The sequence below is a fragment of the Ascaphus truei genome, chromosome 4 (genome assembly GCF_040206685.1).
Source record: "Ascaphus truei isolate aAscTru1 chromosome 4, aAscTru1.hap1, whole genome shotgun sequence".
Classification (NCBI taxonomy): Eukaryota; Metazoa; Chordata; class Amphibia; order Anura; family Ascaphidae; genus Ascaphus; species Ascaphus truei.
In genome coordinates, this window is record NC_134486.1 from 285,938,970 (window position 1) to 285,958,633 (window position 19,664).

Consider the following 19,664-nt stretch of genomic DNA (forward strand, 5'->3'; position numbering starts at 1 on the left):
TACTTTGTCACCACTACTTGTTCAGAACACTTCAATCACCGTGGCAACAACAAACAACGCACCTGTGTTTCCATCAGTAGACTTTGAAAGATTGTTTAGAAAGGAAAAATCTAGCATTTTAACCCCAAGAGCAAGGCATTTTCTATGGTAAAATAAAAGTAAATATGCTAAGTATCGCATGCAGTTTATATAACATTACAATGCAATGTATTTTTTAATAGATCTTTCATGATCGTTTAGTATAATCATCAAATGATGGTGGCTCAATAAGGGAAATATCCATCACTTAAAAACTATTTCTGTTGCTGAACCTTTGCATAAACACCCAACTTATTTAGAATCTTATATGCATCATTATGTCATGTGCAGAAAAACCATCACAATGCATTTAATTATTTCCATAAAAGAACCCACTGTTTACCATGCGTAATAAAACATAACACAACAGTTTCAGTAGGAAGGCTACATGCTGCAAAGCTTTGGTATGGCCATAATACTGACTTAGGCCCGGGCCATAGAGGGGTGGGGAGAGTGGAGGCGCGCTAACGCTGAGGCTCGCCTGCTTCAGTAAGCGCGATTGCACGGACTTGCAGGCGAGCCAGCGTGTGCGAAGGGAGCTGGGGGGAGGTGGTTGGAGGCGGGGCAGTGACGTCGCTGGGCCAATCGCCCGCGACGCACTGACGTCAATGTCACGGCGCCGACGTCACGGCGCCGTGACGTTGACGCTGCTGAAGGCTGATTGGATGTTTTCAGCCGACAGCGCGCTGAAAAACAGCTTGGCGCTCGGCTGAAAACTCCAAAGCCTGAGCATGCCTGCGGACGCTCGCGTGAGCCCCCTCTCAAGGCATCCTCATTGAGGATGCAGGGGCTCAGCGCTGAGCGTCCGCACGCCTCAGCACGGCCTGTCCATCTATGGACGCAGCCTAAAGTGCAGTCTTATGCAGTGCTATATGGCCTGGGCAGTTCAAAACCCTTGTCTGCATAGTATGTAACATGTAAGATAGGGCTATGACCTGAAACAATGTTATTTCTTATAGTTTGTTTAAAATGTTATTTGGTTGAGTCAATTGTGATTCTAGTACAGGGGTCGGCAACCTGCAGCTCCCGAGCGGCACCTACATGCGGCTCTCCTCCGTCCTGAGATGCCGCTCCCCAGCTGCTGCCTCTCTCCCTCACTGTGCTGCCCGTGGCTGTGGGGGGGGGGCTCCAATGCTGGTCGGGCCTCTTGTCGCCGCCAGGCATCTCCCCAGGTGCTGGCTGCCTCCTATACTGTCCCAGGCCTCTCTGATACCGGCGCGCGTCGTAAGTGTAGGTAAGAAAGGGGTACTTATAATAACTCAACCGCCGTTCTGTAGCACCACGGATCCAGGACACAGGACACATAAAATGCTCAGTAAACTGAAATCAGCTAAAGTGCTTCCGACAAAATACTAAGTGGTGCAAATGTATTACCTAGAAATAAAGTAAAATGGTAGCTCTTGTTCAAGGGCCCTGTATGTACTTTATGCTGATCTGGTTATAATTTGCTGAAGGTTAGGATGTGTAAAACGGGATCTTTTCATAATGCTTGTAGTGATTTTACAACTATCCAACATTCATTAATAGAATCAGATTAATGATACATTAAAGTTTAGGTATTGGGAGGTTTCCTTTAGTATCAGTGGCAGAAACAACATTTTTGCCAGGAAGCAAGACAGGTGCATGTTCCCCAAAAATGTAAAAATATTCTCTTGCTGGCTCCTATGTAATACATTCTTTAAAAAAAAGCAATGATTTCAATCATTATTGCCAGACTTATTAATGCACCAACATTGGCCAAAAGTGTATCTTGGGGGGTAGTGTGTGTATTTCGGGGGGTGGGAGTGTGTGTGTGTGTAGTATGTATTTGGGGGGGGGGGGTAGTGTGTGTACGTATATGGGGGGGGTACTCTGTTTGTGTGGGTATTTTGGGGGTATGGTGTGTTTATTTGGGGGGGGGCAGTATGTGTATTTGGTGGGGGTAGTGTGTGTGTATTTGGGGGGTAGTGTATGTGTATTGGGGGGGTAGTGTGCATGTGTATTTGGGGGTAGTGTATGTGTATTTAGGGGGTAGTGTGTGCATGTGTATTTGGGGTTGGGTAGTGTATGTGTATTTGGGGGGGTAGTATATGTATGTATGTATATATGTATGTATTGTGTGTTTGTAAAAGATAAACTGTTTTGCCCAGAAAAACAATGAAAAACAAAAAATAATTATTGTGAGATGCATTCTATTCCCTCACATATGTTTTCCTTCCCCTCATTCTGATTAAAGTAAGTCTGTCGTATGTTAATGCTTATACAGTATATACCTATGTGTAAGGTATATGTATGTTTTTGTGGGGGGTTTTGTGGGGGTGTAATATTCATGCATGTGTTGTGGCTCTCGGAATATTTTGGACAAAGAAATGTTTTTACAAAATGGCTCTTCTTCCTTAAAAGGTTGCAGACCCCATATCTAGTAAAATACCATTAAAAGGGCAGTTGCGCCCTGCACAAGGGGGAAAAAGGAAACCTCGCCAATGTAATCCAATTTATTCAAGTGTTATAAGCATTCATGTCATATTTGTAAATTGTTTTTCAGTAATCATCTGTGCATTTGATTCATTACACAAATTTAATTGGAAACACCAAATTAATTCATTTCTTTGCCCTTCCTTAACTTCACCCCCTTTAGTGACGTAATGGAAATATGTCATCACGGATGTGTGTGCCCGGGCAGAGGAAGCACACTGATCTTACCAGTGGCAGAGAGCAGGGTTCCAGCTGTTATTCCAGAAAGAGAAGAATCAATACATTCAAACTAAACAATAGATAACAAATGCACCTTGGCGCGCACACACACACACATACGCGCACACACACGCACAAAAACCAAGTGAAGACTAACATCCGTGATTGGATCAGGGCAATTCTTTTACTATCAACGTGAGGTAGGGGCCTATCCTGTTAGGTCCCTTCTACTCACAGACTCCCTTTTGATCGTAACCTCCTGTATGGGGGACAATCCTATGGTTTGACGACCGGACACGGGAATTGTCAATAGTCTATTCCTGCCCTTAGCTGTTCATTATTCGTGTCTATAAGAAAACCTACTTTTTATAAGCTAACCCATGGGGGGACGCGGCGGTTGCAGAGGCCCCACGCTCTTACCCAAGAAGATGCCAGGGGATCGCGGGAGGCCTCTGTAACCTACTTACCTAGATTCAGAATCCTTGTTGTGCCACGTCGCCATGGCATTGCGGCGGCAAATGACGCCCATTGCCATGGCAACGGGGTCATGTGATGTCACCTGCAATGTCATTTGACACCGGTAAAAATGTAAGGGCGGCGCGAGCACCTGGGGGAGCAGGCAGGGGGGCGCAGCTCCAAAAGTTTGCACTCCCCTGAGCTAACTTATACCCATTGCAGAGCTGTTTGACTATTTAAGAACTGTGGAATACCTTGTGGCACAGCATGTATTTAAAAAATAAATAAACAGCAGATTTTTGTATTAAAAATATTTGATAACATTTCAGTATAACATATGACAAAACTTACAATTATTGGGTGTAATTATCTGCCATTATCAGTTTTTTCTCAGGGCGCCCCTGGTTACCTTCCACGAAACACCAGGATTCCACAGAACATAGGTTGGAAAACACTGCTGTATGAGGAGACCATTGATCCACAACTGGTATAAATGGAAGCCATGTTAAAAGTGCAGCAACTCGTAGGTGTAGCCTCCCCCCGACCTTTGGGGACAACTATTTCAGTTAAGAGGTTAACGGCCTCAAAAGCTTAACTGTTGGATCACACAGGTTGCTTCCCTCCCCGTCATGTGATCATAGGATGACTATGCAGAAGGCATGCCACTCCCTTGTATGTCTTGAGACCCATGATGTAACTATAGGAAGTATAGAGGGTATGTATAGCTCAAACCTATGTTCTAGAAGCAGGTTCTTCAAAGTTCTGACTGGGATCCTGCCTGTGAGTCCTGTAAATAGGTTTATGTGTACAGCTACGTGTATTAAGTTGTGTCCTGTCACTGTTGTTGTCAGTTAGAAATGTGCTCATTAATAAGGGTCCAAGATTTTTCTCACTATTGACAAGGAAGAAGCATGCTCTTGATAAAAGTTCTCGGCATAGTAACTCCGGTATGTTTGGAACGGCCCAACTGGAAGGTTCCTAGTGCAATCCTAATCAAATAGGCATGGAAGAAGTATGCAGTACATAGTAGCTGGTTACTTACCCAGGAGCCAAAGTGTATTCCTGAGAGGCCCATTCGATATGGGGCATTACTGACTCTATGGAAGAGACTGTCACTTTATCCCTTACTATGGGTAACAAGTCTAAGTACCTCCCCAGCATAGGAGTGAGAGCTGCAGGGGAGGAAGTCCAGAATGGTATTGTTTGCCACAAGTTTCTGTCCAGTCACCAGTATATCAGTGTCTGTGAAGCATTATTGATGGATGTCCAATAAAGCACCTTTTTGTTTATAAAAGTTTCTGGCGCCCATCCTTGTTATATTCAAGCATTCACACGCCCAGCTTGCACTTACCCAGCACCCTGGGCACTGCCTACATATATAGTAGAACTGATATGGCCTTCTTTAGAGCCCAGTAAGGAGGGTTTTAAAGGTGAAAAGTGAAATAATGGCAGTGACCTACTTAATAGTCACAAAGCAGGGGCAGAGCTATAGCTAGTGCAACCAGTGCACTGTGGTCCAAAGCCCTGGATCCCAGGTTACTGCTCTGGTGTCAGCGCTGCCACTAAGGACTCTTGAGCAACACGTTTCACAGCTCAGTGGTAGGGTTTCTTCATTTCTCTACATAATCTTTGTTGTGTTCATTCTACAATCTCCAGGTAAATTGTCAATCCAAATTGTTTTTATTTTGTTCCTTATTTATATTGTTTAAAAGGAGCACTTGTGTACCGTGTGCTACATTGTAATTGTGAAGTGCTTTGATATAAAAGCTATAATTATATGCCTATACGTGCATGTCTACATACTGTGTATACAGTATATACACACATATGCACAAGGTCTTATTCCATGCCATCATTCAAAGCTGACTTAAAAAGAAAAACACAAGAAATCTCAGATAATTAGTGCGTTGAGTGACATGCCATGAATAATTACTGTATCAAGGATTTAATTAGTGTTTTTATAATTATCAGTACAAGCTGTCTTACAGCCTGCAGTTTTGATCCCTTCATCTGCATAAAACAATCCATTTATAACTACATTAGGACAAAATTAGAATTAAATCAAATGATGGTTTCTGTGACTTATCATGAATGTTATTATTATTATTGCATACTGTAGTATTGCTCCATACGGACTTAAAAATGTAGGGACCATATTGATTTTCACAGAGTAAAACTTTCTTTAGAAAGCTCTTTAACAATCTTTGCTCACGTTAGTGTTACTGAGGAGACGAATAATAACATCTTGATACACGTTGAACCCCCCTGCACCCCCCACTTTGGAACCAAAGTCGATGTTGATGTTTGTGATCAGGGCATAAAAAGGATAAGTAAAGACCATTTGCTCAAATAAAATGAAGACTGTTTTTTTATTTTGTTTGTCCCAGCTGTAAACTTGCTTTTTTGTGCAATTCTACAAACACTTCCCGTAGATTTTAAACACCACTATCAAGATAGCAGATGGAATTGTCACTGAGATCTTGCTTCTTAAGAATATCTTCCTATACAATGCCATATGGCCATGCTTAAAAAAGTGTAAGAAATACTAAAATGGGTAATGAATCAATAATAAAGTCTTATTGGCAAGCTGACTATAGCACAAGTAATGCAGTGTCACATTTATCAACATCTGGCAGAAAAAGGTAACATGCTGCTGACTGTTGGAATGTGGCTATGTCAGTGTGCCATCTGTCCCCCAAATAAATCCAATATGCATGTATATTACTCAGAGCGCTGGGATACCTGACCTTACAAAGTGCAGAAAATCACAGTTGTCAGAATAGCGGTGTCTGTGGGGGCTGTGGAAGTGTCGCAGTGCAGGCGCTCCCCTCTCATACCAGTGCTGCAGTCTTTGCTGACCCTGGCATAGTCATTGGGGGGGAGGAGGGGGAGGAATTTAAATTCATTAACAAGATTCCTTTACAGTGATTTCTTCCTGCTCTTTCTGTTCCTGGGCAGTCTCCATGAGCTGGACAAGGTAACACTGTCTTTCGGCCTGTAATGTATACAGAGGCTTTGGTGCGGAGGAAAAAAACAACAACTATTCCATCAAATTCATTAAACAGACATCAAATCTCTCGTTGTCTTGCCTGTGTATACACGTGACAATGAGAAGACTATAGACTGTTTATGTTGTGTGGGGGAATATCTGTATCCCAGGCCTATAAAATCCCAGGTCTCAGCTTACCTTCTGTACTCAACATCAGACATCCTGCTCTATTCCTCATCCGCTGCATCTCTGCTCCCCTTAGTATGTACACGGCCCTACCTAGTACCTTCCGTATACTGTATACACAGCCCTACCTACTGTAGTACCTTCAGTATACTGTATACACAGCCCTACCTACTGTAGTACCTTCAGTATACTGTATACACAGCCCTACCTACTGTAGTACCTTCCGTATACTGTATACACAGCCCTACCTACTGTAGTACCTTCAGTATACTGTATACACAGCCCTACCTACTGTAGTACCTACAGTATACTGTATACACAGCCCTACCTACTGTAGTACCTTCAGTATACTGTATACACAGCCCTACCTAGCACCTTCCGTATACTGTATACACAGCCCTACCTACTGTAGTACCTTCAGTATACTGTATACACAGCCCTACCTACTGTAGTACCTTCAGTATACTGTATACACAGCCCTACCTACTGTAGTACCTTCAGTATACTGCGGTGGATAGGAGAAAAGCCAAACCTATATAAATCAATAAACTCCTAAAAAATGTATTTCGTTATTTCGTATATGTACATATGCCACACACAGAATCATCTACAAGCATATACCAGGGCGACCAGATTTCCAAAAGTAAACCGGGACACATTAAAAAAAAAGTATTTCTAAAGCAAATGACATCACTTAAAAACTAATATAATTGTATTTGTCTAATAGTGTCCCCAAATATGCTGTATTAATGATTTATTGCCCTCTTCTCCCTCCTTTTTCCCCTCTCTCCCCCTTCTCTCCCTCTCCCTTCTCCCTCTTCTCTCCCCATTTTCTATCTGCTCTCTTCTCCCTTTCCCCTCTCTTCACTCTCCCCTGTCCTCTACCTTATCTCTTCCCTCTCCCACCACTCTTCTCTCCCATCTCTCCTTTCTCTCCCATATCTCCTCTCTCCCTTCCATTTTCTCTTCTTCAATCTCTTCTGTCTCTCCCCTGTCCCGTATCTTTTCTATCCTCCCCTCTCGTCTTCCCTGTCTTTTCTCTCCACCCTCTTCTCCTTCTCCCCCTTTCTTCTCCGTCTCCCCCCCCCCTTTGTGCTCCATCTCCCTCTCCCCTGCCTCTTCTCTTTCTGTCTTTCCCGTCTCTTATCTCTCTGTCTTTCCTATCTCTTCTCTCTTATCTCTTCTCTCTCTTTCCCATCTCTTCTTTCTCTTGCCTCTCTCTTCTCCCCTTTCTTCTTCACTGTCTCCTCTATCTTCTCCCTCCCCGTCTTTTCTTCTGTCTGTTCTCTCCCCTCTCTCTCTCCTCTCTCCCCTCTCTCTCTCCTCTCTCCCCTGTCTCTCTTTTCTCTCTCTCTCCCCCTGGCTCTATTCCCTCTCCCCTGCCTTCACCCTCTCCCCCCACTCTCTTGTCTCTCTCCCCTCCCTCTCCTCTCTCCCCCTGTCTCTTCTCTCCCCCCGTCTCTTCTCTCTCTTCTCCCTCCTCTGTCTATTCTTCTGTCTCTGTTCTCTTCCCTCTCCCCGTTTCTCTTCTCTCTACCCTGTCTCTTCTCTCTACCCTGTCTCTTCTCTCCCCCCTGTGTGTCTCTCTCTCCCCCCTTACTCCTCGGTCTCCTGCGTCTTCTCTCTCTCCCTCCCAAACACAAACACAATTACTTCCCCCCCCCCCACACACACACATAAACGCATTCTTACCCCCACACACACTCTTAGCCACATACACACACATTCTTACCCGACCCACACACACATTCTTACCCCCCCACACACACACACATTCTTACCCACATATACACACACTCTAACCCCCCCCCCACACACTTACCCACATATACACACACTTACATACATACTTACCCACTTACACACACACACTTACCCAAACACACTCCCGTACTTACACACATACTCCCTTACACACACACACTCCCTTATATACACACACTGCCTTACATACACACTCTCCCTTACACACACACACACACACACACACACACACACACACACACACACACACACACACACACACACACACACACACACACACACACACACACACACACACACTCCCTTACTTACACACATACTCCCTTACTTACACACACTTCATTACTTACACACACACTCCCTTACCTTATCATTAGCACAACACATTTCTGCTAGGGAGAGGAGATGCCTGAGCAGCGCAGCATGGCCGGAGGAGACAATGCGGTGCAGACCCTGCTCCTCTCTGCTCCAAACCAGGACATTAACTAAATTGTTGGGACACCGGGACAGTAGCTTAAAAACCGGGACCGTCCTGGCTACACCGGGATGTCTGGTCACCCTAGCTCTACTTGGCTAGTAAGTAGTATGTATAGAGTAGGGTTGTGGTAACAATTTACTGGTGATTGTAAATATGGCCTGACAGTACAACTGAAGCAGAGACCTGTGAGATTATATAATATCATTATAACTGTGTTATATATGAAGAACATTCTTGTTGCTCCATTAGAAGTTATCACAACCTACAACACTTCTGCACGAAAAATATTGCTACTAGAACTTTGAACTAAAAATAATAATGATACAATATATCATATTCCTTTCCTGATAATGCCTGCAGTAAATCAGAGCATAATGATAGCTAATAACTACACAGTGATTAGTACATCCCAGTGTAGTCTTTAAACATATTTGTGTGTTAAAACAATGCATTCCCCATTGGGTTCCAAATTAAGATGTCCAATGAAGCCACTAGCGCTGTCGTTTTCATGATAATGCCTACCTGACTCCATCCTTCCGGTGTCATACTCCTTGGGGTTGTCAGAGATGGTGCTATACTGTACGAAGGGCTGATTGCTGAACAGATTGTCACATATGAGGCTGCGGCAAAGCTTCTTCAGGAAGCGCAGGACGTAACCTATGCTGTTCACCACAGGAAGGCTGAGGAGATGCTGCTTCCCGTCAAATGAAGCGGAGACTGAAAAACAGCAAAAACCACAATTCACTGTCACATGCACTTTCCTTGCTTTCACGTGTACATCCTAGAAGTGTGTTGGCATACAGTCTGAGGTAAACCAGCAGCAAAATAAGATATGTTGAATGAGTACAGATTTCAGGAACCAGTATGCGGTAGATCTTATCAAATGAACAGTGATATGCTGCACACCATTAATCAAAAAACAAAACAGTATATTACCGGTGCTGCTGGTTCAAAGGGATACCTGTCACAAATATCCAAGCTTGAACTGTGAAAAGGAAAGATCCAGCGTTCCACGGATTTGCAAAAGTATCAAATTTATTGCTCCATACAGTGTATGGCGCAATAAATTTGATACTTTTGCAAATCCGGGGAGCGCTGGATCTTTCCTTTTCACAGTAGATCTTATCAAACCATCTTAATTTCCTTCATTTGCATACAGATAGTGAGTGATGATGTTTTATCTTCATGTTTCAATACACATTCTTTATTCCTATTTCAAATTCTGTAAGAAAAATAAAAAAATCGAAACACTGCTTTAAATATCACACGTGTTTGACAGGTTCACAGTACAGGCAGAGAAGAGGTTACACTTGACGTTATTTATTCCCTGCTTACCATTTGAGATGAATCTCTTTGCGTTACACAAAAAAATCCTCATTTTTCCCCTGGAAAAAAAAAAACTACTTTGTTAATTTTGTTCACCATCTTTTTTCTTCTTCTCCGTGTCAGACAATTTATCTGCAGTAATATTATTTTTTTTCTTTTTCGCTTATGACCATCTTTGATGGTGTCATAAATCATGGTGAGTGATGATACGTCACGTGGAGATCTGTAATTTACCGTGGTGTTCGTAGTTTTGCCACTACGTATTGCGCTCACTGGATCTTCTCTCTCCTTTGTGGAAGAGACAGCTCACTACTTATCTCAGCAGCTAGAAAGTATCAGCTGAGCAATTTTGGAAAAGTTATTTTCTTGTGTAGATTATTTTTTCTACTCCTTTCCCTCAACTCTCATGGTTTATAGCCTGCACTTTCAGCATCATCTGTGTTTTTACCCTTTCCTTTGTTTAACCAATTGGTCTCTTCTTTTCCACCCTCCTCTTTCAATACTAGCTCATGTGACCTTACATTTTATTTATTGGAATACCACTTGTGAGCCCATTAAATGTCTCAGACTAGTCTGCAACCCTGCGTTCCACCATTATCTCTAATGCTTCCACTGCAGCCAGGGATTCGAGATTTGTTGGAAGTTTGCCACTGAGGAGCAGGAGAAGACATTGGCTATATGAATATACAGTACTTGGGTTCACTCTACCTTGCCTGTAAAACAGTGTTTAGGACGTACAGATACAGCCAGGGTTATTTTAAGCTTTGTCACATTATCATAGTATATGTTGTGATATTCTGCATCGTCACTGCCATTGAATCCAATGAAAACCCTGTGATTCCTGCGTTAAAACACCATAATTTGTGCTATCAGTAAGTAAGATAAAGCTGGCTACAGCCCTAACTTTGATCAGGGGCTTGTCTGCTTTACTTGCACTTTAAGTTACCTCCCACCTATCTGCATTTCTCATGTTTTCAGTTTTTTTGGTCTGGGTTATTGCGGCTGTGTCTTTTCCAGTTTCTGGCCTGCCCCTGCATCCCTGAGTCCAGGGATGCGCAACTGGGGGGCACGAGATTTTCTTGGGGGGTGCCTCAAGTATGGCGAAATTAGTGTTGCGAGTTAAATCCAGAGCCGAAATATGGGTTTGGCTGAGAGAATAAAACCTATAAGTCATAAGCGAAAAAGAAAAAAAAAATAATATCACTGCAGATAAATTGTCTGACATTTGAAATTAACAAAGATAAGTCAGACTGGGGATGGAGTTAGCACCATCACAGGTCATAATGCTTCTATTGAAAGTACAATCCGGGCCGATTGCCTATTAAACTGTTGTTGCTTGTTACTTTTCATAGAAGCGGTTTTGAAGATGCGATTTGCAATAGAGAGTAGGGTTTTCTCTCCCATTTCATTCCGCTACTTCTGAACATAAGCCACGTTGTTTGGCAATGACAATTTCAGAGCTACGAGACTAGGCCCCAATTTACCATTTATATACTGCCAAATTCATTCAATTCTGGTGAAAAGTGGCAACATTCTGGCAAAATGCAACACGTGAACCAGCGCTGGAGCTGTAATAAATACTGCATGTAAAGCTCTCATTATCACAAGTATTAGCATGTCTATTTAGTGTTGGTATATGCATTGCAGGTCTCTTTGGCAATATTGGGCTAGCCCTGAAAACAAATATAAAAGTAGGCTTTTGTTAGTATGACATGGAGTAAATTACACTAGATAAATTGATGTCTGAGGAGAAAAAAAAAAATCTATTGCACATGATATTTATACATTGCTATGTCTATGTTAAGTGTAAGGCTATACAACCTGTATAATGCAAAAAGCTATATCACAAGAAAGCAATTTAATGTATTTTAAAACCTAAAAGGTAAAGGTATGGTGAATAAAGGGCAAACATTCATAAACCAGCGCAATGATAAATAAAAATACAAGTGAATTTACTAGAAAATGAAATGAAAATACCACATCTCATGCATATGGTTCATAAATGTCAGCCATATAAGAATTACATTTTGCGTGGTTGCATGTTAGAAAAAGGACGGAAATCTAATTTTCTAGTCCCCTGTCCATCATTTTAAAGGCTGCAAGTCTCCTGATAAGTTAATAAAGAAGGACTCGTTGATAAGTTAATAAAGAAACTCATTGATTGAAGAGATGTAAAGTTGGTGAAGTGTGTCGTAATGTATTCCAAAGAAACATTAATTTCTTTGATTCACTTGCTCTGTTTCCCATGCCCTCAATAAAGTGCATCGTATTCAGCGTTGTAAAAACAGAAGTGATGTGTTTATTTGACTTTAATGGCTTCATTAGCTGCTTTGAAACATACAGTATATTTTGTGATGCTGCATGCAGTATATTGCCTGTGCATGTCTGGTTTAATTGAAGTGCAGCATTTGCAGAACTCACAGTTACCACATACAAGATTTTCAGTCTGTTCCAAGTACAGCACCTAACCATATAACTGGGTAAGACTGAACAACACTTTCATTCATTAAAGGACTTCACTTAAAGTATGGTCAGCCTCATAGCTCTTTATAATTAGTGTTGTGCACAATCTTTTGAGATCTAAGGCCAGGTCCCCGCTGGCTACTGCAGAGCCCGCTGTGGCGGACGCTGCAGGGACAAGAGCCGTCCTACAAAGGGGCCTGGCCCGCTGCGAGGGGGGGGGCGCCGCACTGCGCCGAGAGAAACTCCTGCTCTCAAGAAAATCAAGAGCAGGAGTCGCGACGGAGCGCTAGGCCACGTCCCCCGGCGGTTCAGCCAATAAGGGCGAACCTGCCGGGTGAAGTCACGGCCGCGCACCCGTCACTCCCCCATCACGCTCCCCTCTGTGTTTCCCCCGGCAGCTCTTTGCAGACCAGGGGACTCGGCTGCACGCGCCGCCTGCCTCGCAGACGCAGAAATTGGCTCATATATTTTATGTGGTTTGTGCAATCGGTGCAGCTATTTTGGATCAAAATAATTGTGGATTTGTATTGCATTTACAGTTTTCAGGTATGAAGCTTTGCTGTCGTTATTGATTGGAGATTTGAGGATGACACTGCTTTTCCGTAATTTTTTTTGCTTTTCATTTTTTAACTTGTTTGGTTGTGACGACTTTTTTTAGTATAGCTGTTTGTGCGTAACACACTCCGTTATATTTTTCTGACAGACATATACGCAAACATCCACAGACAAGCTAATAGACATTCACAGACATATACAGAGACACACACAGACTCTCCCTCCCTTCTTCCCTCTCACTCTCCCAGTTCCCCTCCACCTCCTCGTCACCATGGGCCCAGATCACAAACGTATGCTAAGCTTTGGCATGAATGGGAGTAAAGGTGTTAGCACACTTTTGTTGATCTGGGCCTCAGGGTAATAGCAGTATCCTATAGTTCGATTTACGATGGAGCTGAAATGGGGAAGAAATTGGGCCTTCTTAATCAGTGCAGGTGTTAAGCGACTGCATAGTCTGCTTATATGGTAGAGCCACGTATGCCCGGCGCCTCCAGAAGCCAGGCCCAACTAGTGGGATTGGCTGCCTAGCTGGGCCCCCCCCCCCCCCCAGGGTCTGACTTGTAAATTTTAGACCGAGAGACAAGACAAACCAACCGGCCTAAGAATCGGGCGGCCCACACACCATACACAGAGGCACACAACACGTGTCCGACACCCACCATACACAGGCACACGCACATCAGATGCAGGCACCATACACACATGTATGCTATATACTATGCAATGAGAGAGCTCCATACACATACAAATGCAAAATAAACATGCACACCAGATACAGATGAGGGGTGAGGGTGGGAGGGAGGGAGTGAGTGAGGAAGAGGGAGTAAGAGTGAGGTGCAGGGAAGAGAAATACATGCGGAGCAGGGGGGATTGAGTGAGAGTGGGGTAATTGATGGAGTGGGGGAGAGTGAGAAGTCAGAGGGGGCGAGTGAGGAAGAGAGTGAGTGAGACAGAGGGGAGGGAAATAGATGGGGCTCGTGAGGTGCGAAATGGGGGGCTGGCTAAGAGGATCACCGACATGGGGGAGGCCCCAGTCACAACTCTAGTCCTGGACCCCAGGAAATCTGTCTGCGACCCTGGTAAGCGATAACACCCGAAGTCTCTCTCTGTGACTCTCTCAGGCGTGGGTTTGGTCCAAGCAGCAGGCCCGGGAACTGTTCCAAACGGCATCCGTGGGGTTGGGCAGAAAGCTCTTATGTTGTGGCAAAGAGCGGTGAGAATTGGAACTGTTCACGGTCAGCGTTGAACTTCATTGCTTCTGCTTTCCAATCTTTGAACATATCACCTCTGAACCTTCATGGTTCTTCTTAGTGCAATGTCTTTTCTCAAGATCATTTTCACTCTTACCAGTAATTTTTGATTTCCCTTTTAGGGGCAATTATCGGGTACTCAGGAGGTGATGTACAAGGGCTTGCTACCTCATTATTAGTTCTTGACCCCAATGAGTAGTCGTGGTTGAAGAAGACACTGGTGAAAAGGTCCTTGTAGCCTATGTACTGAAACAGTGTCTCTGCAAGTACTCATTTCACCATGATGTGCTTAGCTTCCTCAACCCTGTGGAGGACTTCTCGCTCAAGCTCACCTTTCCATTACACCAAGTCTTCTACTCGCTTGGCAACGAGTTTTTCTATGCGTCGTACGATCTCCTCTTCCTTGTCAATATGCGTCTGGCTCAGCACCATTAATCTCCAGCACCTTAACCGTGTCGGAGTTCTGATTAACTGTGACTGTACCCTGTGGCATCTCTGCTTTGCAGTCGGCAGACTTGTAGGCTTGGGCCTCTCTTCCTCGATACACACATTTATTCAGATGGAAGCACCGCTGGATAACCAGTGACACCTTTCTCAGGGTGTGAAAACGGACACATTTCTGTCTCTTTATAGCGGCCCCTTTCATAGTAAGGAACCTGTTTCAGACCATATGGGTATGGTAGAATGACTGGAGTGCAATTACACATTGCTTCAAATGTTCATGCTTCTCCTTTTGTCGCTGCATCCTCCAAACTGACTGAAGAAGGCAGGCTGCTTTATTCTGGCGATTAAGCCGACGAGTTTTCATCCCTCGGTAGGCCGCCTGTATGAGGACAATTGCTTGTGCAGCTAACTTTCTCTCTCCATTCTCCTTGGATGAGGGCTCTGTAGTATCTCTAAATTATTAAAATGCTTCTCTTCTTTTGCAGCAACTTTAGTTCATCAGCAACAGAATTTTGTTTCTTGAGTACATCCTGCAGTTCTCGTCTCAGAGCCTCCACCTCCTCCTGGTGCTTACTCTGAGTTTGCATCAATGCATCCTTCATTATATTTTGGAGCTCTGCAGATTTCTCCACTAGGGTCGCAGCTGCTTGCCTTTTCCAGGCTTCTTTCTCTTGGGTGTACTGACTGTTAGGGATAGAGCAGCGTCTCTGCTTCTCTAGCTCTTGCTCCAGTTTCTGGACCTTCTCCCTCTCATACAGAGTCACCTGGCCTTTAAGCGACTCCTCTAGCGTTGCTCTGTTGATTCTCAGTGTGACCTTCAGCTCCTCATGCTTTTCTGTGGGGACCCACTGAGTACTCAGATGTTCCTGCAGCACCTGTACTTCATTAGCAACCTGGATACTTTCTTCCTACAGAGTTTGTTGCTTCTCCGCAGCATCTGTCTTTTTCTCCTTTGCCTCCTATAGATGCATATGCAGCTCTTGCAGCTGGCTCTGCAGTATGTGGGGTCTGCATGTGTATGTTGCTCCATGGAGACACGTTCTTTTTGCAGCACACACTCTGTACTCTCTAGTGCTTCCTGCATCCTTACTTTTCTTGTCCAATTGTTTCTTCACTTTTCCCAATTCATGAAGCTTCTCACTTCTTTCACTGACCTGGTCAGTCAAATCTGAAACTTCCTCTGTTAGACTTTTATTCTCTCTTTTTACAGTCTCTAAATTAGTCCGTATCTTTTCATCCGCATCCCTCAATTTACAGACCTTTGTGCTGAGAGTGCAGACCTCATGGCGTGAGAGTTCCAGCTCTGTGATGAGATTGGAGACGTCTGTCTGAGAGATCTCATAGTAATACTTCCATTCAGCCTTCGCTTCTTGCTCTTTATCTAGTCGCTCATGTAGAAAGAAACAGTTCTGCCTGGCAGTTTGCTGTGCATTTTAAGTGTGGCTCAAGGAATCATCACTCCTATGTTACTGGTCCACTTCCCTTGTACTGTGTGTTGAGGGTTTCTTACAGTCCTGGACGTCTACTTTGTTTGTATATATTGTGATAGAGTCACTATCTCTATGCGCTGAAGTTGTGCAGCTAGTGTGCTTTCCAGCCTGCAGACAGTTAAAATCCTCTGGAAAGCTAGCAGCACCAGCAGCTAATCAGGCTGGTCTCCTGAATGAACAGGAGTTTAAAAGGCAGACTGAGAGCTGCCACAGTGAGATTGTTTGTTATTCCCAGAGATGGAGAGAGACTTTTTCCCCAGCCAGGAAGGAAGCTGGTTGGTACAGTTACCCAGGCCTGCTGAACACTGGTCAGAGAGCCTGCTGGGACTGCCTGGGTTGCATACCCAAGAGGAACAAGCCTTCGAGTTAAGGATGCGAGACTGCTGTGGGAGCAGGGCTGTCGTCATGTCCAGGTTCCTGGATCCAGAGTGATTTCCTGGACTCTCGTGGGACAGAGTCCCCAATAACAGGTAAGGACAATAACGTATAGTTCTATGCCTAAGGACTTTTGATATTGTCACTTAGACTTTAAACCTAACGGGGAGTGTGTTTGGGTTGGTAACCAGTTTATCTGTCCAGCCAAGTAGAGAGGGACCCGCTGTGTAGACAGTCTCCTTTGCTTTATCCACTGTAAATAAAACCCTATTCAATGAGCGCTAGAGTTTCCTGCCTTGAACATTAGACAAAAGGACCCTGCAACGTGACTGAGGCATCACTATATATATATATATATATATATATATATATATATATATATATATATATATATATATATATATATAGTGGTCGACAAATCACCAAAAAATCTACTCGCCGAACAAAAAAATCTACTCGCCACCTAGTACCACACATGTGCTGCTTGGGCCAATAGCAGCTCGCCACGATGTTAAATCCACTCGCCCGGGGCGTGCAAATGTATAGGTTTGTACACTGTATATATATATATATATGTGTATATATATATATATATATATATATATATAGATATATATAGATATATATATATATACACTGGCGACACACTTTATTCGAGCTCGGCTAGTCCCACGAATTCGGGTATACCCGGGTGTATTGAGGTTTGTGACTGTTTTCTGCCCAAGTGCATTGAGGTATTTTCCAGGCAGGGATTGAAGCATTTTATTCCCGCTGGCTGCAATACTGCACAGTATATATATATATATACTGCATTACAATTCATGAATTTATGCCATCTGGTAGACACGCGAAGCATTGCAGCCTATGAAATCCTAATCATTATCATTTAACAGATCAGCCGCCCGTCAGCCAGGCATGAACCCAGGCTGGGAAGGCAAACGCAACGGGGCTTGTCAGAGGTGAGGAGCGGCGCATTCCAGGTATCTGCCAGGTACATACTGGGTATTTGCTCGAATAAAGTGTGTCGGTGCAGTATATATATATATATATATATATATATATATATATGATACACAAAGAAGCCTGCAACAGACCTATATCAATAAACTGTGCTAAAACCAGTTCAATGAGGTGTACAGTAAGAAATAACACCACTGGCGGTGCTGGGGATGGGAATAACATGAAAACCAACACAGAAAAAAGAGAATCCCCTGATAGCACTCTAGCATACAAAAGTAACAAAATGTATTAATCACAAATAAACATACATGGGTTAAAAGGGAGCGGTGGTGTCCTACCTGCTGTAGGATAGTACTGAAACTCCTTAAAGACAAACATAAGAAGCTGAAATAAGCTGTTACTGAATTTAAATTAGTCTAGGAGGAGAGCATACTACTGAACTATAATGTAGACACAAAGTAGTGGTACTGAGTGCTTAGCACATGAAAATAACTGCACCAAGGGGTAATAAGAGTGTAGAAGCAAACAATGTTTGCCTCTTACAACTCTGACCGGACGGTCAGTAATTGCTGAAATAACAACCCCTGTATTGAATCAGTGTGTGCATAACAGCAAAAATATGCAATAAAGATGAATATAATTTGGCACACACAGAGGTTAACCTTCGTCCAGGAAGCACTGCAAAACATAATTATGAACACAAATTTATATCATACAGTTTTCTTTTCATGATATCAACTTCCTCAGTGCTAGCTGACCAGTAGATGGCACTGTACTAGAAACAGACCCCCCCGTACCTAATAATAGCGCCTGGGGTCTGGTTTCTTCACTTCCCGGCCAGCCACTTCTGTTACAGTCACACTGTACTCCCGAGGTAACCCATTCTCTGGCCTATACACTGCTTTGTGCATGTATATGCTGCGCCCTGTGCTCCATACCCTCATGAGCTGGGAAATTCTCTCTTCTGCCCGTCGCCCAGTAATATGGCCCCCTTTGTTAACGATATACATTTCTATGGTCTCCCTTAACCACCCATCCCTCTGGTCCTCTATTTCCTGCATGAGGGGTTCAGGGACATAGGGGTACTCCAGTCCATGGGAGTTTTTATAACGGGTCACTATGGACCGTTCGGCCCGGCTTGTCCGGATCAATCTAGCGCTGCCTGCTCTCCCTGGCAGCACCCATGACAAGGGTTCATGTGGCTTGGCAGGATCCCTCAACCTACTGGGTCCCTGTGGCTCCACTACCCCTGAGCTGATGTCATACCATCAAAGCCTCATCTCCTCCTGACGAGCTTCCTCTGTAAATTCCCCGGGGGCCCACCAATAGTCCACTACCCCGTCTTGGTCCAAAATGAACCGGGTACGATCCAACCAGGCCTCATACCCCTCGAAAGTGAGTGCCCACCACGGGTCTCCCTAACCTCTTCGGAAGCCGGCACGGCAACCTCTCTCTCCTCCGACTCCCCTTCTAACTCTTCCCCGGAGGATATCCCTGAGGTACCCGTCGATCGAGAATGGGACCCTAATCTCTTGTGCCTACTAGTAACCTGAACACTGATTGAGCTAAGACAATCACTCGACACGGACACTTGTCGAGTGTACCTTCCCCCTCCCGACCCGTCATCCGACGTAAAACAGTCCAAGCTTTCCCCAGTCCTTTCATCTGATGGGGTTCGGGACTCCCCAGACAACCCTTGGCTGGACGGGGACCCATATGAAAAGGTGATAGGGGCAGGGGCTTTAACTATGGCCGGGGGTTGGGCATAGGGACGGGCTATCGGCATCCGCGGGGCTACGACCCGCACTTCGGCGCTACCTGGCCCGGTGCCATCGGTCTGGCTCTCTGGTTCTCCCATCTCGCTGCTCCCAGGCTTCCGCAGGGCCTGCCAGCTCTTCTTGGACCCAGGCGACCTGGTACAACTGCTCGATCGCGAGGACACCACCATCTTCCAGCCGGCTCTGCTATGGCCGCTGGAAGTGAGATCATCTATCTCGCGGGACTCGCCGCCATCTTGGGTTGGGTCCCCAATCGAGACCTCTTCCTCCACAACGACATCCGGAAGGGCTGTTTCCTCTCGTGGCTCCGCTCGGGCCTGGTCTAGGCCTCTCTCCGCCGCTACCACCGCCGTCGCCTGAAGGGGCCAAGAGGGTCTCTTACCGCTCTGTCGACGCTGT

At 44.5% G+C, this 19,664-nt stretch overlaps 1 protein-coding gene across 3 annotated transcripts in view; it reads right to left on the bottom strand.

The window, feature by feature from the left end:
• SCML4 (Scm polycomb group protein like 4) overlaps window positions 1-19,664 on the bottom strand; it is a 152,557-nt gene that overhangs the window by 17,994 nt on the left and 114,899 nt on the right. For all 3 annotated transcript variants that reach the window (XM_075597565.1, XM_075597563.1, XM_075597564.1), the window contains one exon: window positions 9,147-9,341. In XM_075597565.1, coding sequence (XP_075453680.1) covers window positions 9,147-9,341 — 195 coding nt within the window. The remainder of the gene's footprint in view (window positions 1-9,146; window positions 9,342-19,664) is intronic.